Source organism: Gossypium hirsutum, chromosome A04 (genome assembly GCF_007990345.1).
Source record: "Gossypium hirsutum isolate 1008001.06 chromosome A04, Gossypium_hirsutum_v2.1, whole genome shotgun sequence".
Lineage (NCBI taxonomy): Eukaryota > Viridiplantae > Streptophyta > Magnoliopsida > Malvales > Malvaceae > Gossypium > Gossypium hirsutum.
In genome coordinates, this window is record NC_053427.1 from 72,847,898 (window position 1) to 72,872,963 (window position 25,066).

A 25,066-nucleotide genomic window follows, 5' to 3' on the forward strand; every position below is an offset into this window, starting at 1 on the left:
TGGACTTTGTGTCCGGACTACCATTGTCAACAAGTAAGAAGGATGCGATTTGGGTTGTTGTTGATAGACTGACTAAGTCGGCTCACTTTATCCCTGTGCGTACGGATTTTTCATTGGATAAACTAGCCGAATTGTATGTTTCTCAGATTGTGAGATTACATGGAGTACCTATTTCTATCGTGTCGGATAGAGATCCGAGATTCACCTCGCGATTTTGGAAAAAATTGCAAGAAGTGTTGGGTACCAAGCTGCATTTTAGCACCGCTTTTCATCCACAAACCGATGGTCAATCCGAGCGGATGATTCAGATACTTGAGGATATGTTGAGATGTTGCATCCTCGAGTTTAGTGGTTCATGGGAACAGTATTTATCTTTGATTGAATTCGCTTACAACAATAGTTTTCAATCAAGTATTAAGATGGCACCTTACGAGGCTTTGTACGGTCGTAAATGCCGTACACCATTGTTTTGGACCGAGCTCGGTGAAAGTAAAATTTTCGGAGTTGATTTGATGAAAGATGCCGAACAGAAAGTAAAGGTAATCCGTGAAAGTCTGAAGGCAGCCACAGATCGTCAGAAATCGTATGCGGACTTGAAACGAAAGGACATTGAATATCAGGTGGGAGATAAAGTGTTCCTTAAAGTTTCGCCTTGGAAAAAGGTACTCAGGTTTGGCCGTAAGGGCAAGTTGAGCCCGAGATTCATTGGGCCGTGCGAAATCTCCGAACGAGTTGGTCCGGTTGCATATAGATTGATTTTGCCCCCTGAACTTGAAAGGATACACGATGTCTTTCATGTTTCGATGCTTCGACGCTATAGATCTGATCCTTCACACATAATTAGTCTGTCGGAGGTTGAAATTCAAGCCGATATGAGTTATGAAGAAGAGCCGATGTGTATCCTAGCTCGTGAAGTGAAGGAGTTGCGGAACAAAAGGGTTCCGTTAGTAAAGGTGTTATGGCTCAAACACGGGATCGAGGAAGCTACTTGGGAAAACGAGAGTTCGATGAAAGAACGATACCCAAACCTATTTACTGGTAAGCTTTTCGAGGACGAAAATTTCTTAAGTGGGGGAGAGTTGTGACAGCCCTAATGTGACCCTAGTCGGAAAGTGGTTTCGGGACCACAAGACCGAGTCGTAAAATAATTAATTGCTATATTCTATGCTTATTATGTGTGAACATGAGTATGTGGAAGTTTCATTCCCTAATTTTACCAATTGCATGAGAAATTGTTAATAGGGATCGATTTGAGACATGGTGAAAATATGATAGTCCAATTTAAAATGGTCTATTAGTGCATGTACCAAAAAGAGTGGACTTGCATGTCAAATAGACCATTTTTGAATGTGAATGGCCGGCCAACATACGCATGCATTATGGTGTTCCCTTGTCTTCATTTTTTTATATTTGGTGGGAATTATGTATAATAAATTTATATTAGTAAGTGGTGATAAAAACAAAGTTCCATCATCTTTTCTATCATCTTGCCGAAACCATAAGGAAAAGAAAAGAAAAATGGAAGCTAGGACATTCGGCCAAGTGAGTTTATAGATTAAGGTATGATATCATGTGGTTCTTTTGGCATTTTTTTTGTGAAGTTGAGTTGTTTTGATGCTCATAACATGACCCATGTGTTGATTTTTGAGTTGTGTTGCAAGAAACCTTTGGTTATGTTCTCATATGCCAAATTGATGATGTTTTGTAGTATGTGATTTGAAATGGTTATAGATGAATATGAACTAAGAAACATGTATTATTGAGTAAGTAGAAGATAGAATGGGGTTTAAATGGGAGGTTCATTTGATTTATTTTTGTCCTTGTATGAAAAGTGGTTCTTTGTTAAGGCCGAATGAGTCATGCTAGATTAGTTGAAAAGAATGTTCATGTTATGAGGTAATTTGAATAATTGACCGAAACATGGAAGGAAGGGCAAGATTTATAAATTATGTTTGAGGGTGAAAGGAATAATGAAAGTTGTATTAAGTTTAATGTGCATACTTTAGTCTAAGTGTTGAGGAGTATTCGGCTAAGATAGTTGAAATGTGGGTGTTGCCGATTTTTAAATTTAGATTATGGGAGTGGCTATAATGGGCATTAAGATGTTGAACTTAAGAAATTAGAAGTAAATGAACTTGATAGTATTTAAGAGATAGAGGTGATAGATTAATGTTGCACATTCGGCTATGGTTAGGCATGTTGATGATCTTATCGTGATTTAGATAATTAGGCATAAAAGGGTGGTAAAGGGGATGAAATTGTCGAATGATTAGTTGGGTAACAAAAGAAGCATTCGGCCATCACTCGAGAGCTTGTGTGATGTTGGGTTTAAAATTAGCAAAGGTAACTTACCTAATGCATGTGCATGTGTGATTAGATTTTTGATGATATGATAGTTGCATGAGGTTATTAGCCGAATATACTAACATACATATACATGTGAAATTGGATCGTAAATATTTAGCAAGGTGGTTAAACTAGTTAAATTATTGATTAAGCTCAAGGAGTTAAAGGAGGTGAATCGAGCAAAGGCAAAGAAAAGGTCATCGAGTAGCCGAGTTGGAACCGTCTTACCCAACACGAGGTAAGTCATTAAGCATATAGTTGGTATTAATTCAAATGGTCATAACGTTTATGTAATGATGCTGAATGGAATGAATAAATATATATATGCATGTACGTATGTGATGATGAAAGTGTTGAATGAAAAGAAAAGAGGTGAGATGTATTGAGTTGTTGATCTCGGCACTAAATGTGCGAGTATAAACATTTATGACCACGAGATTGGCGCTACGTGTGCGGGTTTAAATTGTGCAGCACTAAGTGTGCGAATTGACTATGTAGCACTAAGTGTGCGAGTTTGACTATGTAGCACTAAGTGTGCGAGTTGACTATGTAGCACTAAGTGTGCGAGTCTGATTATGTAGCACTAAGTGTGCGAGTTGATTATATAGCACTGAGTGTGCGGACTTAATATATATTCTTGAATCATTATGGACACTAAGTGTGCGACGCTATTGAGTCGATCACGGACAGCGGATCAGGTAAGTGTCTTGAGTTCATGGCTAATAGGTGCTATGTCTATACTTGGTGTTGAGCTTGGTAAGTTTGAACCTATGTGACAAATATACTTGAAGTCACGTACATGAAATTTATCGTAGAATGGGTGAAAGGCCGTTTAGTTGTATGTTTGTAACGAAAATAAAATGATTTATGAAAATGCCTCGAATATCCTATTGATGAGTATGTGGATTGTGAATGCATAAATTGGTATGAAATTAAACCGATAGGTCGGAGGAACTATGGTATGGTTCGGAATGGATGGAGTAATTAGCCTCGTTCCATTTTGTTTTCTCTTGTGATAATGTTATTGATGGATGGTAGTGCATAGCTTATGACTTACTGAGTTATAAACTCACTCGGTGTTTCCTTGTCACCTATTCTAGGTTTCTTGGACACATCTCTTTTTGCGTGGTCGGGCCGTCATCGAAGTCATCACACCGGATAGCAAGTTTTGGTACTTTCTTCCTAGTCGGCTTAGGAGAATATTTCGGCATGTATAGGCTATTATGTTGTGTTTGAACTTTAGTATGTAAACCTTAAGCCATGCGAAAATGGCATGAATGTTCGATTGAGTTGGATCAAGGAGTAGGCATGAAATGGACCTAGTTACTTTCGTAACAGATGCTGGCAGCAGCAGTGACATGAGATTGAAAAATCACAAAAAAATAGTAGGAGTGGAATTAATTGATGAATAAATTATGTATTTGAAGCTCGATGAGTCTATTTTCATATAGAAGCAACGGAAAGATCATATGGACAGTATGTTAAGAGATATTCAGGTTCTCGTGAGACAGGGCCAGAACGGTTTCTGGATTCCCTGTTCCGACTTTGGAAATTCATTATAAATCAACCAGAGATAATTAGGAGTCATACCATATATGTATAGATTCCTCTCTGAGTGTAGTTTCTATAGAAACAAACGGCATCAGTGTTGAAACTCTGTGCAGGGAGATATCCAAGTCGTAATGCACAAAGGTCAATGTAGTCGATCCCTGTAACATGGGAGACTTTGACTAATAAACTGTACTAATTGGTCCTACCAAAAATTCTAGAAAAAAATGTGTAGACGGGAATATGAGTCTATTTTCAGGGAAAATTTACGGAACTGGATTTCGAGTTTCAGAACTCGAGATATGATTTTTTTAGCGACTAGTACGCAGACTGGCAGCTTGTCTGGAAAATTTTTTTTTTAGTGGGTTGAAGTCTGTTAACACCTCGTGTTCGACTCCGGCGACGGCCTCGGGTTCGGGGTGTTACAATTATCACTATTATTTGGTATGCATATCATGTCCACAACACAACACAATTCAAAATATTCATCACACATGTCTCATAACACAATATCGCATCATAATAATCAATCCACAATTATTCACATAATTATATTATTTGCCAAAATAAAACGAGGGAAATAGAAAACTTACACTCAGAACTTAGTTTAGGGGTTTAGGATATTCTTAAACTCCAAATTAACACTATGAATCATTTCTACAAGTAGCACTTTCAAACACTCACCGTTCACACTTTTGCCTAATTGCCGAAAGTTTAAACTAGGTTTTCCTTTACCTTTATCTCTAACTAGCTTTTCCTTGCCTTTATCTATACTCGTTGAAGGTCCTAACAATTCCAAAGCTTCAAAAAGGGTAAATCACACAACAAGAAAATCAACAATCAGCCAAAGACTCACTTCAAACAATCAAAACACAAGCCTAAGCTAAATTCTCATGTAATCAAAACCTTCGACATAACAAACTTGAATTTCAAATATCTCTGTCTATACTTAACCTTTTTTCCTAAAAATAATTCCATTCATCTAATCATTCTCTTACGACTAATTCTCAATCTTTAAACTACTCAAAACTACCCAATTCATGGTATAAAAATTTTTGACATGTTTATGGCAATTTTCACGAAAATTCATTAAGACATTGGAAATCTTCAATGAAACTTTAAAGTAAGTTTAGAAACCTTCTAATCATATAAAAAATAATTGAAAAACACTTTGAAACCACGTTTTTATTCAAAATCCTAAAATCCACCATTAACGACCCAATTTTTGGCTTTTATTTGAAACATGTGATTTAATGGTTAAAAGCTCAGTTTAAAGGATCAAATAACATAAAAAATAATAAGGAATCAAACTGTTACCTTAGTTAACGAAAAACCAAACGTTTGATTAAAAACCCAAAAACTCAACAATAGAGAAATCTATGGTGTTTTGAGTGTTTTTTTCTTTTTTAGAAATACTGTGGAGGTTTATTAATTGGGTGATGATAGAAATCAAATGAATGAAGTTTGGGAATCAAAATTGAATGAGAGGAGCTGTAATAGCCCGATTTAGACCCTAATTGGAACAATAGTTTCGGGACCACGAATCTGAGTTAGAAAAATATTTTAATATTATTTTTCGTGCTTATAGTATGTGAATTGATATCTGTGAAAGTTTCGTGTGGAAGTTTTATCATTTGTGTGCTTAATTTGAAAAAAAGACTTAATCGCGTAAAATGTAAAAGTGGCTAGCCACTTGTTAAAAGTGCCTATTTGCTTTGATTAAATAAAGGTGAGGTCCATATGATGAAATTGGACCATTATAAAGTTAGTGGAATTAATGGTTTGGCAAAGTTGTTAAATGGATTATTTTTAAAGGTTAGTTTTGTAAATTAGTAAAATAAGTTAATAAAATAAATCAAATGCATGAAAATAAAGCCATTATCACCTTTGTTTTTACCAAAAATCAAAAGAAAGGAAAAGATGAAAGCTTTTTGAACATTCGGCCAAGGTTAGCTTGATTTGGTAAGTGAACTTTGTTCGGTTTTTGATAATTTCTTTGTTTTTGTGATCGTTTCTTTGAATACTAGTAAATCCATGCTTCAATTTTTGGATTTGATGATGAATTGGAGATTTTCCATTGATGATAGCTTGATGTTTTTATTGTTTGATGATGAAAAATAAATATTTGTTGATAGATTATTATGTTAATTAAGTGGTTTCTGATAAAAATCTAAATTTGGGATTAAATTGTGGATTTTGTAAATTAAGGGGTCAAAATGTGAAATAAATGAAAGAAGTGGGCTGCTATGAACCTTAGGAAAATTCCGCTATACTAGAGTTTGAAATTATGTGTATTTTGTGTTTTGGGAAATAGGGACTAAATTGTGAAAAATGTGAAATGTCAGGGGAAAAATTGTAATTAGCCTATTTATGTGTTTTTGGATGAATTTGATTGAATATATGATTAATTAAGTTGAATTTGTATTGAATTAGATCAAGAAATGTAGAAATTGGATTTGGACCGGGGAAAAACCAAAGTTGTCGACTAGTTGTCTCGTCCCAATTACCATTGTTCGAGGTAAGTTTATAAGCAAATAAACATACTTAATTTTAATTAAATACAAAGTATATATGCTGAAATGAAATATATGAATTAATATATGCTAATGCCCATTGTGTATAAGCATGGTAGCTATGTTCATGCATTCGTTCCGACTAAGTTATAACATTTGAAAGTCCGTATGAACTATATGGAATATCTGGAATTTTTGATATATGAATTGTTTATGAGACAACTTTATAATAGTGATATTCGGGCTTTGAGTCTAGCAAGCCTTGTGCTGGTGAATTAAATCGGGCTTATGCCTTGCAGGCTTATTGCAGGTGTATAAAATCAGACTTTGATTCTAGTAGGCCTTGTGCCGGTGTAAGATTCAGGCTTAGGCCTAGCAGGCTTTATGCAGGTGAATTATTATAAGTTTATGCCTAAATGACTTTATGCTGATGTGGTAATTGAATACAATAAACGAGCTAAATGATCAGGTATGAGTTAGCTTTTTGTTTACTTGAAAATAAGGTAAGCTGATTACTTGATATGTGATACAAACATATGTATGATGCTAGTATGAAATTTGTGAGAAATTGTGAAATATATTCGGTCAAAGTTAAGCATAATTATATGGTATGAAGGTTTGAGACATGAAGTTATGAAAACAAGTGTTTAAAGATTCGACTTTATGCATTAATAATATGATTTTCATAGTGTATGACATTTTGGCATAGATGCATGTATATTCGGTTACACGATAAGTGTAAGAATGAGATATTAAAGTTTGATTGAAGAATATATGTTTGTGGGTGTGTATATTCGATTATATAATGGTATTATGGTTTTGAAATTGAATGTTACATTGATAATAGTTATAGTACATTCGTTCAAAGGTTATGTATAGTTGTATCATATTGTGGCCTATGTGCAAACTTATATAAATGATTATATACTGCCTAAATGATATAAAGAAAGAATAATTATAAGTGATTCATGAATATATGTATATATATATTCAGTTAATTATTGATAATGTGGATTTGAAATTTGAATAATATATATTAATATTAGTTGTACGGATATTTGGTAAAAGTGAAAGTATATGTATTATATGAAATTATAAGTTTGAAGTTAAATGTGATTATGATAGTATAAATTGGTTTGGTAATTAAATCAATATTGACAATGAGTTATTTATTTGCTTATAGCTTACTAAGCTCTCAAAGCTTATTCTGTGTGTTTTTCCTATGTTTATAGATTTTCGGAGATCTGCTCGGGTTGGAAGTCGGTGGAGATGACATTATACTATACAGTTATCATTTTAGTAAATAATATTTTGAGACTCGGTTATGTGGCACGTATAGGCTAGTCTTAAAGTTAATTGTTTTGAATGAGTATGTATTAAAGCCATGCGAAAATGGCTCAACTACCTTGCTTGAAATCGGTTACGTTAAATTATGGTTTGTGTTCATTTTAGTTATAATACTAGGTGCTATGGTTCAATAATATTTGTGATATGCGTTTTTGTGCATTGAAGTTGATTGGTGAGCTGGATGTGGTTTGAATGATTCGGCCATGGTATAATGGTAAGTATGAAGTATATTTGTTATGTTACTTTTGGTTGAAATGCTTCGGCTATGACTTGTAATGATAGTAATAACCTCATTTAGTTGACTAATACATTCGGTTAAATGATAGTAAGAGATATTGACTATAATTGATTATTAGTTTGGCACATATATATATTTTCATGTGAATTGCAGTAGTTTATATGATAAGGTATGTGTTAATATTTGGTCTTGGACTAAACTTATGTTAAAAATATATCCAAGGTATTATAATGTTTATGAAGTTGTTTATGTGTTTCGGCTACATGATATATAATGATTGTTAAATGAGCTAAGTATATCACCTACTAGTTGGGTGACAATTAAGATACAAGCATAGGGTATATTCGTTGTTCCCTTATGGTTCGGAATAATGATATGTATAATTCATGAATTGTTTATTATGGTAAAAGATATGTGCTAATTTAATCAGAAATGCTTTGTTAGTTGAATTTATAAATGTATATGTCTAAATGCACTTATACTATGGTTGGTGTATGTGTAAAATCGAATAATACTTGTCCTTATGTTTCGTTTTGTTTTGGAAATGCATATGCATATATCATGCTTATATGATTTGTAAAATAGGTACAATTGATGAATGTAAATATTGAGTTTGTGTTAGGAATGTATTGATAGTAAAATGGTTAACTAATAAGTAACATATATATGTATATATCTTTATGCGGATGTGCATTTGGTAAACTTCTAACTTAAGCTGAATGATGGAATTGATATTACTTAAATGTTTAGTGAAATATTATTGATTATTTATGAAATTGATATTGCTTTGTAAAATGACTTAATTGGTTAATCCTGTACATGTATAAAATTAAGAAATAAAATCTTTAAATTTTATTTTAGTATTCACTTATCATTAATGTGATTAACCTGTGATTTGTACATGTAATATGCTTATAATTAATTAGTTATATGCTCTACATATATATATAAGAATATGACTTGTGATAATATGAGAATGTTCAGAACTGTGCTTATGTTCAGTAATGCCTTATGATCCTAGTCTGACGGCGGATACGGGTAGGGGAGTTACATTTTATTTATATCAGAGCTATGGTTTACTCGGTTCTAGGACTATTATAGCGTATGTAAGTCTAGTTATACATGCCACAATTAACTTGTGATAGTGTGATATCTCCCGACTCTGACGAAAATTATTTTGATGAGACAGATAAATTTTCCAATCGAGCTAATTCTGATAGTACGGAATGTGTACTCAAAAATTTAAATGGAAATGTGTTGATTATGAGTTGAAACTCATAAAGGTATGGATCAAAGAGTATGACGTTTTGATATAGATAAATGTTATAATTATGAGTATATGAGTTATGATATTCGGATTATGATTATTATACGAAATGCTTTGATTGTCAATCAGTGATTTGAGATGACATATGAACTATGTGTTAAGGACAAAAGTGATTAAAAACAAATGTTTATTAAATGATTGAGAATGTGAAATTAGTAATGAATTAGTTAATTGTGATAGTATATGTTATGTGCATTTATGTGTAAGTTAAATTTGAGGCTTTACAACCCTCACCCCTTATCTGTAATATGTTACAATGAAATTTGTAAGAATTGGGTTGAATAAGCCTATGAGTGTGGAATTACAGAAGTCTGTGTTCGGAAGATTAATGATGTGGTCAGAAAAGTGAATGAATCAGAAAATGAAGACAGTATTAAAAGAGACATTGGATAGTTCTGAAGATTATTCAGATTATATGACGCCACTGTTAAAGAATAAGTTATCTCCGATTAAATGACCTATTCAGGTATGTTATTTAAAGAAAACATTAGCTAGAAACATTTCTAAATTGACTTCTGTTAGCAAAGGGATAATGTGAAAATTTCTGATGACAGAATTAGACAGTTGAATAATGATTGAATTGTAGTGATTGGCCAAGTGCGATGATTATAGTCGGGCAGTTACTATGATTTTTTCTGGGCCTTCTAAATGTACATTTGTCCATAGAAGTAGGTGCGACTATCTTCCCGAAGGAATTCTTATCGTATGAGAACATTAGCTAAACATACTAAAAGACGACAGCATCGTTGGTTTGTTTGGGTTATGCTCGACATTGTTCTGTTTTTCTCTAGTCTTTTATTCCATTGTGTGGATATGAAAGTCGACGGTAAAATCGATATAATGCTAATACTTTATCTCTAATGGCTATTGGAAGATTATATCATTTCTGTTACTATAGAATTTTAGTATTTATGAGTAACATTGTTCTTTCTTAATATTTTCTGGGATATTACCAGAATTGAAATCATTCTATATGAGTTGTGATTTTTCAATATTTTGTGTAGCTTCAGGCGTTGAATTTTCGTTATTCCAGTTTTCTTATAATTTCATGTGAATATCTGCAAGAGATATCTACTGGTTAGAGATGACTATGTCTATTATGATTATACTTTCTGGTTTGAAATTTGGGAGTACTACAGTACCATTATCAGAGTTATAGAAGTTGTGTTTCTGCACTGATTACTGTTTAATTCATATTTGATTTTCTTTTGTGATCAAATATTTTATTAATGGCCGGGATATTATCTATTGTTACGGTTAAAGCGTCGGTCTTATTTATGACATTATGATTTCTATTTAATGATTGTAGCTTCTGTATAATGATATGTCTGGGTTATTTTTTTATTGAGAAGAAAAGATCTCTTTGAAAAGACTGATTCAGTGGTTTAGTCTGATTTGAATTATTTGATTGAAAATTTAATTGGGTTATATGTGTTTGAATCTACCCATTGGACTGGAAATAAACTTTGAATGCATAGGTGTGGACTGAGAAATAATCTGGAAAAAGAGTTCATATTCTTGAAGAATTGATGCAGAGTTATACCTTTTGGAACAATTCTATCTGAGAAATGTTGTGGTAAATTAAAGTTAATTCGATTGTTGAAGCTTTCTTTTGTATGAAGACATTTTCCACTAAAATATTAGTTCTGATTCGATCTGAGTTGGATAAAAGATTGCGATTTTCAGTCTTGTGTCAATGAACGGTTTGAATATGTGTTCTAATGAAAGAGTATACAGAGATATCTTGTGACTCCATATAATTAAAGCTGCATGAAAAGAGTTATATGATATATTTTATAACTATAAGAGTTTAAGATGTTTAATGTCAGAGAAAGATTTGAATTTTGAGACAGTTTAGAATTTTGAAACATTAAAGATGGACTGAAGTTGGCACCGCAAAGATGACTCGAATCGTTGAAAACTTTTGAGTTTGTAAGTGATTTGTATCTTACGAAAATGATTATAGTTTCAGATGATCTGAATAAGAAAATTTTGTATGCTTTATAAGTGATGTATACGTGATTGATTTTAGCAGATGATGAACAGTTGTTGGCCAAGTTAGAAGTTAAATTAATGTTTATTCAGTGAAATCGTGAAGTTCGGAAATGTGTCAACGACTTATAAGTTAAAAGGGGGTTCAGCATAAATGAAATTCTAATTCAAAACTTCAGATGTGAAATCGAGGATTGTTTGTTACTTTGAGATAGAGTGAGTATATCAAGAAACTTTGAGATTTTATAACCATTGTTGCAGGTGGCTCACAATGTCAGATAGTCTGTTCATACAGAAGTAACAAGGTTCTTGATAATATGAGAAAGTAGTATTGATAAATAAGTATAAAACATAATATTTCTGACCTCGCGTTTAAATGTTTGAGCTATCAACAGGTTAAAGTTAAGTATTGAGTGTCCTCAGGACCACTTCAGCATGTCTTGATATCTAAGTAATGGTGAAATAGAGTGTTGATCAATTCTGTATAGGGATTATCTTTATCTTTGAAAAAGATCAATGTTATCTGAATTATCGATGACTGTCTGAATAAGTCTTTCCGTACGCATGGATTCCTCTTTTGACTAATCAGCTGAATTATCTGTACAAAGACTGTCAGTTTGTATATAGTAATTCTGGGAGAAACTTCGGTAAGCTGTGAGTACGAGGTTGTTCTGAAAATTTTCAAAATATTTATTTGTCACTGTGATTTAGAGTTTGAAAGTAATTAAGAAAGACTATTGTTGTTTGATAAGCTATCATGTGAAAAAAAGTAATGGAAAATGAAATGACATGGTATAAAGTATCGTAAGGTTGCAGTTATTGAACTCTGTTGTTTCAAGATTAAGTTTCATGAGGTAATGATCCGTGGGATTAATGTTATTAGAGAAATAAAGCAGAAATAAAGGTATTTCAATACAGTTCAGCTTGATATAACGTCAAAAAAAAAAGATCAGAATCTTAATTGTGTGATTAAAGAGATATGAAGCCCGAAGCTGTATGTGAATTTGAAATGTACTATGAGGAAGCAAATCCTTGATCAACTTTCTGGTAAGATTTTCGGGGACGAAAATCCCTAAGGGGGGAGAGTTGTAACAACTCGATTTAGACCCTAATCAGAATGGCGATTTCAAGACCACGGATCTGAGTTAAAAAAATATTTTAATATTATTTTTCGTGCTTATAATATGTGAATTGATATCTGTGAAAGTTTCGTGTGGAAATTTTATCATTTGTGTGCTTAATTTGAAAAAAAGACTTAATCGCGTAAAATGTAAAAGTGGCTAGCCATTTGTTAAAAATGCCTATTTTCTTTGATTAAATAAAGGTGAGGTCCTTATGGTGAAATTGGACCATTATAAAGTTAGTGGAATTAATGGTTTAGCAAAGTTGTTAAATGGATTATTTTTAAAGGTTAGTTTTGTAAATTAGTAAAATAAGTTAATAAAATAAATCAAATGCATGAAAATAAAGCCATTATCACCTTTGTTTTTGCCAAAAATCAAAAGAAAGGAAAATATGAAAGCTTGTTGAACATTCGGCCATGGTTAGCTTGATTTGGTAAGTGAATTTTGTTCGGTTTTTGATAATTTTTATGTTTTTGTGATCGTTGCTTTGAATACTAGTAAACTCATGCTTCAATTTTCGGATTTGATGATGAATTGGAGATTTTCCATTGATGATAGCTTGATGTTTTTATTGTTTGATGATGAAAAATAAATATTTGTTGATAGATTATTATGTTTAATTAAGTGGTTTTTGATAAAAATCTAAATTTGGGATTAAATTGTGGATTTTGTAAATTAAAGGGTCAAAATGTGAAATAAATGAAAGAATTGGGCTGCTATGAACCTTAGCAAAATTCTGCTATACTAGAGTTTAGTGAAATTATGTGTATTTTGTGTTTTGTGAAATAGGGACTAAATTGCAAAAAATGTGAAATATCAGGGGAAAAATTGTAATTAGCCTATTTATGAGTTTTTGGATGAATTTGATTGAATATATGATTAATTAAGTTGAATTTGTATTGAATTAGATCAAGAAATGTAGAAATCGGATTTGGACCGAGGAAAAACCAAAGTTGTCGACTAGTTGTCTTGTTTAATTACCGTTGTCCGAGGTAAGTTTATAAGCAAATAAACGTACTTAATTTTAATTAAATACAAAGTATATATGATGAAATGAAATATATAAATTAATATATGCTAATGCATAATGTGTATAAGAATGGTAACTATGTTCATGCATTCGTTTCGACTAAGTTATAACATTTGAAAGTCCATATGAACTATATGGAATATCTGGAATTTTTGATATATGAATTGTTTATGAGACAACTTTATAATAGTGATATTCGGGCTTTGAGCCTAGCAAGCCTTGTGTTGGTGAATTAAATCGGGTTTATGCCTAGCAGGCTTATTGCCGGTGTATAAAATCAGACTTTGAGTCTAGTAGTCCTTGTGCCGGTGTGAGATTCAGGCTTAGGCCTAGCAGGCTTTATGCCGGTCAATTATTATAAGTTTATGCCTAAAAGACTTTATGCTGATGTGGTAATTGAATACGTTAAACGAGCTAAATGATCAGGTATGAGTTAGCTTTTTGTTTACTTGAAAATAAGGTAGCTGATTATTTGATATGTGATACAAACATATGTATGATGTTAGTCTGAAATTTGTGAGCAATTGTGAAATATATTTGGCCAAAGTCAAGCATAATTATGTGGTATGAAGGTTTGTGACATGAGTTTATGAAAACAAGTGTTTAAAGATTCGACTTTATGCATTAATAATATGATCATAATGTATGACATTTTGGCATAGATACATGTATATTCGCCTACACGATAAGTGTAAGTATGAGATATTAAAGTTTGATTCAAGAATATATGTTTATGGGTGTGTATATTTGATTATATAATGGTATTATGGTTTTGAAATTGAATGTTACATTGATAATAGTTATAGTACATTCGTTCAAAGGTTATGTATAGTGATATCATATTGTGGCCTATGTGCAAACTTATATAAATGATTATATACTGCCTAAATGATATAAAGAAAGAATAATTATAAGTGATTCATGAATATATGTATATGAGTTTATATATATATATTCAGTTAATTATTGATAATGTGGATTTGAAATTTGAATGATATATATTAATATTAGTTGTATGGATATTTGGTAAAAGTGAAAGTATATGTATTATATGAAATTATAAGTTTGAAGTTAAATGTGATTATGATAGTATAAATTGGTTTGGTAATTAAATCGATATTGACAATGAGTTATTTATTTGCTTATAGCTTACTAAGCTCTCAAAGCTTATTCTGAGTGTTTTTCCTATGTTTATAGATTTTCGGAGATCTGCTCGGGTTGGAAGTCGGCGGAGATGACATTACACTATACGGTTATCATTTTAGTAAATAATATTTTGAGACTTGGTTATGTGGCATGTATAGGCTAGTCTTAAAGTTAATTGTTTTGAATGAGTATGTATTAAAGCCATGCGAAAATGGCTCAACTACTTTACTTGAAATCGGTTACGTTAAATTATGGTTTGTGTTCATTTTAGTTATAATATTAGGTGCTATGGTTGAATAATATTTGTGATATGCATTTTTGTGCATTGAAGTTGATTGGTGAGCTGGAAGTGGTTTGAATGATTCGGCCATTGTATGCTGGTAAGTATGAAGTATATTTGTTATGTTACTTTTGGTTGAAATGCTTCGGTTATGACTTGTAATGATAGTAATAACCTCATTTAGTTGACTAATACATTCGGTTAAATGATAGTAAGAGATATTGATTATAATTGATTATTAGTTTGGCACATATCTATATATATATATTTTCATGTGAATTGCGGTAGTTTATATGATAAGGTATGTGTTAATATTTGGTCTTGGACTAAACTTATGCTAAAAATATATCTAAGGTATTATAATGTTTATGAAGTTGTTTATGTGTTTCGGCTACATGATATATAATGATTGTTAAATGAGCTAAGTATATCACCTACTAGTTAGGTGACAATTAAGATACATGCATAGGGTATATTCGGTGTTCCCTTATGGTTCAGAATAATGATATGTATAATTCATGAATTGTTTATTATGGTAAAAGATATTGCTAATTTAATTAGAAATGTTTTGTTAGTTGAATTTATAAATGTATATGTATAAATGCACCTATACTATGGTTGGTATATGCGTAAAATCAAATAATATTTGTCTTTATGATTCGGTTTGTTTTGGAAATGCATATGCATATATCATGCTTATATGATTTGTAAAATAGGTACAATTGATGAAGGTAAATATTAAGTATGTGTTAGGAATGTATTGATAGTAAAATGGTTAATTAATAAGTAACATATATATGTATATATTTGTATGCGGATGTGCATTTGGTAAACTTCTAACTTAAGCTAAATGATGGAATTGATATTACTTAAATGTTTAGTGAAATATTATTGATTATTTATGAAATTGATATTGCTTTGTAAAATGACATAATTGGTTAATCCTGTACATGTATAAAATTAAGAAATAAAATCTTTATTTTTTATTTTAGTATTCACTTATCATTGAAGTGATTAACCTGTGATTTGTATATGTAATATGCTTATATTTAATTAGTTATATGCTCTACATATATATTAGAATATGACTTGTGATAATATGAGAATGTTCAGAACTGTGCTTATGTTCAGTAATGCCTTATGACCCTAGTTTGGCGACGGATACGGGTTAGAGGTGTTACAGGAGCTTTGGAATGTAATGGACGGTGAAACAAAAATATCGAGAAGAGACTACCTAGGTTTTATAAAGATGAAGGGGGAAAAAAGGGCGAAAATTAAAATTTGGTTTAGTTGCCTTTTAAAAATTCCTAATTTAGATCATTTTACAGTCCTTATTTCAAATTTGAAAGTATTTTGAACATTATTTTCAAAAATTATTTTAATTTCCAAAATGCCATAGATAACCATGCTAACGAAATTCCCGAGCTCACTAGAACTAAAATTCTCATTTTTCCCTTGAAGCTTCCAGGCCCAATTTTGGGATTTGACAAGTTCATTTTTTTGCATTGGCAACATTGGATTTCTCTATGTATTGCCTTGCCTCTTCATAAATCTATTTAATAATTTTTTATTTACATTCACCATATAAAGGAAAAGGTAAAAAATCCAAAACAGTTAATATTTCAAAAGGAAAATAACCTATAGTAGAATGAATATATCTATTATAAGAAAATCCAACAAAAGGTAAGCATTCTTCCCAATTTTTTAAGTTCTTACCCATAATTGCTCGAAGTAAAGTCCTTAAAATTCTATTGACAACTTCAATTTAGTTGTTGATTTAGGGATGACAAGTAGCAAAATAAAACAATTTTGTACCAATTTTACCCATAATACTTTCGAAAAGTGACTAGGGAACTTCGCATCTCTATCAGAAACAATTGCGCGAAGGATTCCATATAATTGTACAACTTTGTGAAAGAAGAGATACGCGACATGTGTTGCATCAGTTTTGTGGCATAAAATGAACTATGAAGTGTGCTATTTTTGAAAACCTGTCAACAACAAAAAAAATACCATCTCGAGTATGGTTAGTTCTAGGTAAGCCCAAAATAAAATCCATGGAAATATCATTCCAAAAAGAAGAGTAGGAAGTGGGGTGTACAAACAATGGCAACGTTACCTTAGACTTAACCCTATTACGCAATGCATTTAAACCTAACTAATGAGAACATGCCATGTCTTATTCTTTTTCTTATGTCATCAATGATGTGGTCATTGACCGTTGATAAATTGTTAACTGATGTTGACTAGCATTAATTGTTGATTGGTTTAATTTTTTTAAAAAAATTAAAATTTTTGAAATTTCCTTTTGTGAATTATTTTTGTTTTATATAAAAATTTTCATTTTTTATTTAATATAATTGATATTTATAATTTTAAATTTTATAAAATTTTGTGATTTATATATGCATTTATATATGCATTTATTTTTTATATTCCTTTTTAGAGAATTTTTATATTCTTTTTAAATTTATATATTTTATATATTTTTATTTTAGATAATTTATATATTATAAAGAAATTAAAAATTTTTAATATAATAATTTTTATAATTATATATCTTTTTATAATTTTATATATTTTAAATTTTAATATTTCTAATAGACGACAAGTGATTAAGTGTCATGTGTAAAAGAGCATCATGTGTTGCGTTCTTATTAGTTGAATATACCACTTAATTTTTAAACGTGATTACTTTTTTTAGATAAAAATTATAACGAAATAATAGTTTAAGTATTAAAATAGGGACAAATCTTAAAATTATATATGAAATTTGGATTAAATAAGAAATTTAATATATGAACTTTAATTTAGTGTGATTATACACATGAAAATTTAATTATGGTTCAAATATATACATATAAAGAAATAAATATATCAAATATAATGATTTATGTATACAGTATATAAATATATCAATACATGAGGAATAATGAGATACGAAAGAATTTAAATGTCAAAATGGAAATAATATAAGAGATAAATGTTAACATAAGGGAGATTCAAAAGTAAAAGCATTGTCCATTGTTTCAAAAGGGCGATGAAAAGGAAAGGATGGACACGAAAATCCGGAGAGAATCACAAATATCTTTTTACAAAAGGAAGTAGAAGAAGTCCATGAAGATAATCATAGGTGGGCCTACCATGACAACTATACTTCTTACCGTCTGATCAGTTGACACAATTATTCTCCTTTTAATTATCAAAACTCCATAATTCAATAAATTAATATATTTGTTTTGGTGTCGATAGCTTATGTCTCTTTGTAAATGACTTGTATATCGTAATCTTATGGGATCCAGTTTAGGCACATCCAATATTTTTAGTCTTCTTGTTTAGCCTATGAGACGTTTTATTTTAGTATGTAATTTTATATATTAATTTTGATTTTATATAAATTCAAATATAAAATTTTAATTTATTTCAATTCTCATAAATTATTAATATTATTAATATAACATCATTTTATATTTATATATTATATACTCAAATAATTGTATTTTATTTAATATAAAAATAAATCTATATATTTATTTAAATCAAAATTAAATTTATATATATTAAATTACGCGAGCCCATGTATGAAAAGTTAGACCTCTCAAGAGGTTTACCACCAAGCTTATGAGCGGTTATTGACCATTGATCAAAACGGACATGAATCGGACGGTGATTCAAAGATGGGGAAAACAAAAGGAGGAGAGATAATATCGACAGATACGTGGAAGAGAGCATGTCAAGCGTTACTTTGAAACCATACCCGCGGGATAAGTACATGACGTCAAATATTGACACGTGGCGGCTGATATTAACTTCTCTCCTCTTTCTCGGTCTATAAATTCAAAGGCCCTTTACCTCTTCTCCTCAAACTCGTTACAAGTGTGTTTTGTATTTCATACTCATTTAGCCCCTTTCATTAGCATCGAAATCACTCCAGTTTTCTTTATCACTGAAAAATGTCTTGCTGTGGTGGAAACTGTGGCTGCGGTTCTGGCTGCAAGTGTGGCAGTGGCTGTGGAGGGTAAATATTTTCCTTTTTCTTTTTGTTCTTATGAGTCCAAAATCTCGTTTGCCTTAATGGGGTCTCTTTGATTTTTGTAGATGCAAGATGTACCCAGACCTGAACGTTGCCGAGATGACCACAACTGAGACTCTGGTTCTTGGTGTAGCACCCCAGAAAGCGTAAGTAAAACAAAATCTTCATTTTGAAGTTTTGGTAATCAAGAATTCTGATCCTTTTTTCTTTTTTTTTTGTAATGCATGGCAGACACTTTGAGGGAGCTGAGATGGAATTCGGGGCTGAGAACGGCTGCAAGTGTGGAGACAACTGCACCTGCAACCCTTGCAATTGTAAATGATTAGAGACCAAAGCCAAAGCTCCCTGGAAGCAGAGACGCCTTTGTCTTTAAGAAATAATATGTTTTGTTGTTTATGTGTTTTTAGAATAAAGTAGCCATGGCTTGTCGTAGGTTTTGCCTGTTGCCGCCACGGTTACTTGGTGCTTGCCAATAGATAGAGTGAAGTACTAATATTTACTTGTTTTTCTGTCCAGTGTGAGCATCTCTGCTATCTCAGGATATATTGTGACTATTACATAATTAATGTAAGGAAGTGAGTCAGATTCCTAATGAATGAGAAGAAGCTCCTATTTCGTTTACTCTTTGAGTTTTTTTTTTTTTTAAGATTATAATGAAAAAAGGACATGGGATTTGGATGCATTATTTAAGGGTCCCCACTGGGATTATAATGTGATATAAGGGCATTGAGGTGTGTGATTTGTGATGGAAATCAAAACCCAAGAAGATGACTTTGTTGGTTGTTTAATCCAGAGAAATGATCGAGAATGGTCCACATCCAAATTATTGAGCCTTTATTTACTGTGAAAAATGTGTAGTGAGCAAGTTCCTGCAGTTTCATTGGCAACGAAAGGGAGCTTTTTGGGTAGAGTTGAAAACTTGAAATGGACCTAACATGAACACAGATATAGATGGTAGGCACATGGAGAAAGTATATCTTCCAGAGAGCAGTTACGGGAAATCCAATCATGTAATGACTCACACTATACTAGGGTTGAGATTTGAATGGTAACAAATCCAATTTTGACATATATTAGTTTCTGATTATGGCACTAATTAAAAGTATGTAGTATGTCCCCCTTGTATGTTTACCTCTAATGAAAGAAAACTGTGTAAACATAGTGAGATTACTGTAGTAATCCTTGTATTATCAATTATAGATTAGATGGAGTTAAATGGTTATTTCATTAAAATTGTACCATTAAAGGTTTATTTTGACCTCTTATATATAAGACCTTCAACTTTTACACTTAATAATTGAGTCCTACTCAAATTGACCATTAATCATAGGGACGAGAAAAAAAAATAATTATAATTAATTTTAACTTTTATAAAGTAAAAAATAATAATTTATATAAAAATGTGAAAATAATTTAATATTTCTATATAAAAATTATTTTCAAAAATACTATATAAGAGTTGGTTGTTTTTTATTTACTTGAAAACTCAATTTATTTTAAAAAATATTTATGAAAAAGATTTTGTACTTTTATCAAATAATGCTCAAAAACTATAAAAATAAATCACATTTCGTCAACATAAGTCCTAAAACACAAATTTCAAAAAGGTCGTGACTATCAACTACGGATTGGTTAAAATTGAAAGCATTTAGGTTGAAAGTCATATTGCTAATACCTAAAGCGGCGAACCAAATACCTACTACAAGCCAAGTAGCTAAGAAAAAATGTAAAGAACGAGAATTTTTTAAACTAGCATATTGAAAGATCAATCAGCCAAAATAATCATGAGTAGTTACGATATTATAAATTTCTTCCTCTTGATTGAATCTGTAACCTCCCTTAGTGGATTCATTTTCTGTGGTTTCTCTTATCAAACTAGAAGTTAACACGGAACCAAACATAGCACTGAATAGGGAGCCACCCAATATACCAACTATGCCTAACGTATGAAACATATGCATAAGGATGTTATGTTCAGCCTATAATACAATCATGAAGTTGAAAGTACTAGAGATTCCTAAGAGCATAACGTAAGAAAAACTTCCTTAACTAGTTGGATAGATCAAGAAAACAATGGTAGCAACTACAACAGGAGTTGAATATGCAACAGTGATCCAAGGGCGCATACCCAGACGGAAACTAAGTTCCCACTCATGATCCATGTAACAAGCTACACCAAAAAGTGTAAAACAATTAACTCATAAAGACCACCATTGTATAACCATTCATCAGCAGATGTCGCTTCCCAGATCGGGTAAAAGTGCAAACCTATAGCTACAAAAATAGGAATAATGGCACCATAAATAGTATTATTTTCGTAAAGTAAAGATCCAAAAATAAGTTCACAAATACCATCAATATCTACTGGAGTAGTAGCAATAAAGGCGATAATAAATACAAAAGTTGCGATCAATAAGGTATGGATCATCAAAACACCAAACCATTTGATGTAAAGACGATTTTCAATGCTGGTTATCCAGTTATAGAAGCGAGCCCATAGGTTTTCACTTTCATGTCTCTCTAAGATTGCAGTCATGGTAAAATCTTAGTTTATTTAATCATCAATGACTCCTAAGCGCACAAATTCTCTAGAACTAGATAATTGAAGGCTTGTTATCCAACAGTATAACATTCGTGTCAACCGATATCAAATAGAAAATATACATCTAGGATCATATCTAGATTTATCATTTTTTTCTAATCATATTAGTATGAAAAACCTAAGAAATAAACTGAAGCAAGTTATCATGGACGGTTAAAAAATTCAAAAAGCTTAATTGAACCAAACTGATTTCTCCTTTACTCAACCTTTCCATTAGTGTTTTGGTATTATTTTATCGTACAGGACTCAACAAATAATTTAAAACTTTAAAATTTTAAAAAAAAATCTAAATTAAAAATTATGAAAAAAGGCTCTTCTAAATTTATACAAAGTAATTGAGACTTGTAAAATTTAAATTGGGTTAGTAAAATAACATTTGTAAATTTTTTTTTGTTTGTTTTTTAGTCAAAATTAATTTCTTACTATGGGCATTCCCCTAGTCTCCTCAAATTTAGAAGGTAAACTACACTCATGATCACTATAAAATAATGTTTATCTTATTTTGGTCACTTTCATTTTTTTCTTTTTTTTAGTTATTCTAATTACAATAATTATGCAAATTAGTTACTATTGTTAAAAATTTCATTAATCACTAACGGATTAGGGTTATCAACAATCTTCTCTCAACTAAAAACCTTGGCCTCCCCTTTGCACTGCCATTGCCTAATCTCTAACACCATCCTTTGGCCTCCGATTATCACGCTCATTGCCAGCAAGGAGTGAGAACCATCAGTTCCACTCAAACTCCTTCCTTTTTACTCCATTTATCTTAAACACTCTGAATTTATCCAAAACTGATTTTTTTTTTATGAACAATAGACTAAATCAATGCTTTGAGAATGGATTCCTCAAAATCTTTGAGTGATTACTATGACTCCTTTTAAACCCTCTAAATTTTAACTGGTTCAATCAAAAGGAAATATGTTAGAAACAAGAACCCATTAGAAAATACCAAAACGACATCGTTTGGTCGAGAATGGAAATCAATTTAACGGGGGAAACTAAAACAGTATGGAGAAAAGAAATGTTTCGGGAAAAAGAATGGAGGGATTCAAAATGGGTTCAGTTAGGGTTTATAAACAGTAAAATGAGAGAGTCGACATGGGTGTTGACCTTGAAGGTGGAACAAGAAAGATAGAGAAAGTAGACTGAAAGGTGTTTGGCTGGGAGGTCGAAGAGAGTCACAGGCTCGGCCATGATTTGAAACTTTGGCTTCGCCATTAGGGAAAAAAAGAATGTGATAGAAAAAGCATTATTAATTAAGGGATATAAAAAAACACCATTGAAGAAGTTACTTTAGGCTGAGCTTGGAAACAAAGAGGAGAGAAAATGATGATCAAACAATGGTGCTAGAGCTTAAGCGATGGTGGTGTCCATATCACAAAGGGAAGGCTAGAATTTTCAATGGAGGTCAAGGTTTTCAATTAGTGATTAATAGAATTTTTAATGGTAGTGACTAATTAGCATAATTATTTTAATTAGAATGACCAAAATAGGATAAACTTTATTCTAGAGTCACCATGAATATAGTTTACCTAATTTAGAAGTCTATTGTGTCCCTTGTTGATTTTTGTTTTATAGCTAAGTAATGTATAGATGGTGGTTAAATTAAATTCGGATACCAAAGAGAAATCAACATACTTAACATGTCAAATGTCATTGGAAAACAAATATCTAGAATTAAAGATTACTTAATTTCCTGACAACAGATAGATGCCCAAGTTTCAAATACTTGAATGTGCAAATTTTTTATTTATTTTATAAAATTTTTATGTACTTTTATAAAATTTTGGAATCTTTATAAAAAATATTATTTTTTAAAGTTTTATTTTTTTTCAAATTTTCAGAATAATATCTAAATTGATAGAATGCGTAAATATTAGAAGATTAAATTTTTTATTTTGTCAATAAAAACATGACACATTAGCCTTCTATTAACTATTTAATGATAGGTTACCTCCATCAATTGTATATCTGAACCCAAGTTGTTACCTATTGATTGGGTGTTCATCTTTCCTAGGATTAGCTTGGAAATATTATTTTTTAAAGTTTTATTTTTAAATTTTTTTTAGAATAATATTAAATTGATAGAATGTGTAAATATTTAAAAACTAAATTTGTTATTTTACCAATAAAAACATGTCACATTAGCCTTCCGTTAACTATTCAATGATAGATTACCTCCATCAATTGTATATTTGAACTCAAGTTGTGGCCTATTTCAAAAACGTTAGTAGCTAAATAATACTTTTTAGCTTTTTTAGTTACATGTAAGTTACATAAATTTTTACTTACATTTTTTTTGAAGTGTAGAGTGTACCTTGTATTTTCAGACTCTTTCAGACACTTATCATTACTTGTATCACGACACGAGGACGTTAGAATCGCAACATCTCCAACAGGCTGTGACGTCATGACGAGGAGTTTCCCGACGTCAAGATGACAGACGATGTCGTGATGAGGCGATTTAGGACATTGCGACCTGGCGACATGTTCCCACATAGATCGAGTTTATTTTTCTTAGTTAGACTCTACTATCTTTTCGTAGTTAAACTCTAACTATTCTAGGAATATTTTAGTCATATATTCACATGAATTTCAGCCTATAAAAGGCCCTTTGTAACCCTAGAATTAACATCTTCATCATATTAAGATTAAGAGAGTTTTGAAAGAGCTTTAAGGGAATTTTGTGTCTAGTTAGAGAGATTTGTTTCCAGGGCCCAGGATTTGTTTGTTTTTCGATTATCTCCATCTTGTACTCATTCAGATTATTTTCCATTTAGTGAATTTTCTTTACCCGTGGTTTTTATTCTCTTCGGAGGAGTTTTCCACGTAAATTTTTTGTGTTTGATCTTCTCTATCTTTATTACTTCATTGTTTATACGAGTCGATCCCCAACAAATTGGTATCAAAGCTTGGTTTGGATTCTGCATCTGACTCATTTAGGATGGTAACAATAAGATTCAATATCGAGAAGTTCGATGGAATCACAAATTTCAATTTATGGCATGTTCGAATGACGTCTATTCTGGTTCAGTATGATCTAAAGAATGTTATTACAAGACAAAAGCACACAAATATGAATCAGTCAGAATGGGATGAACTTGATGAAAACATTCTGTCAACAATTAAGTTGTACCTCACGAACAATGTATTGTAAGAGGTGCTTACAAAGAAAACAACAGCAATCTTATGGAGAAAATTAGAAACCTTATATATAACACCCCTATCCCATAACCGTCGCCGGAATAGGACGAGGCGTTACCAGAAAATTTGGAAGCAGATCAAAACAGCAAAATTTTGAACATTTTTTTTTCTTTTTCGTGAATAAAGATTGTTCATTTAATTAAATTCTAAACACAAACAAAGATCAAACTTATAACTTATAAAAGTAGACTTCCAAAGGATGTCATATTCGCATGGCTTATAAACAATAGTTATGATATCATTCTAGTATAATATATCCTATACATGCCATAAGCTAAATCCAAATCACAAGGTTTCCATAATAGTAGATAGTGCGATGAAGTGCTGACGATC

General features: G+C 31.3%; 1 protein-coding gene and 1 pseudogene across 1 annotated transcript; one reads left to right on the plus strand and one right to left on the minus strand.

The window, feature by feature from the left end:
- The first annotated feature begins 18,614 nt into the window (after positions 1–18,614).
- On the plus strand, positions 18,615–19,545 carry LOC121202821 (metallothionein-like protein 2). Its single transcript, XM_016883557.2, has 3 exons — positions 18,615–18,909; positions 18,990–19,070; positions 19,156–19,545. The coding sequence occupies exons 1-3, from the start codon at positions 18,845–18,847 to the stop codon at positions 19,244–19,246; spliced, it is 237 nt and encodes a 78-aa protein (XP_016739046.1). The 5' UTR covers positions 18,615–18,844; the 3' UTR covers positions 19,247–19,545.
- Positions 19,546–20,843: 1,298 nt separating this feature from the next.
- Positions 20,844–21,460, minus strand: LOC107948046 (photosystem II protein D1-like; annotated as a pseudogene).
- Positions 21,461–25,066: the final 3,606 nt, after the last annotated feature.

Bases quoted from the DNA above. Each gene is read 5' to 3' on its own strand.
- LOC121202821 (XM_016883557.2), top strand. From the start codon at position 18,845: ATGTCTTGCTGTGGTGGAAACTGTGGCTGCGGTTCTGGCTGCAAGTGT. The intron at 18,910-18,989 runs GTAAATATTTTC...TGATTTTTGTAG, and splicing joins TGTGGCAGTGGCTGTGGAGG to ATGCAAGATGTACCCAGACC. The intron at 19,071-19,155 runs GTAAGTAAAACA...AATGCATGGCAG, and splicing joins GGTGTAGCACCCCAGAAAGC to ACACTTTGAGGGAGCTGAGA.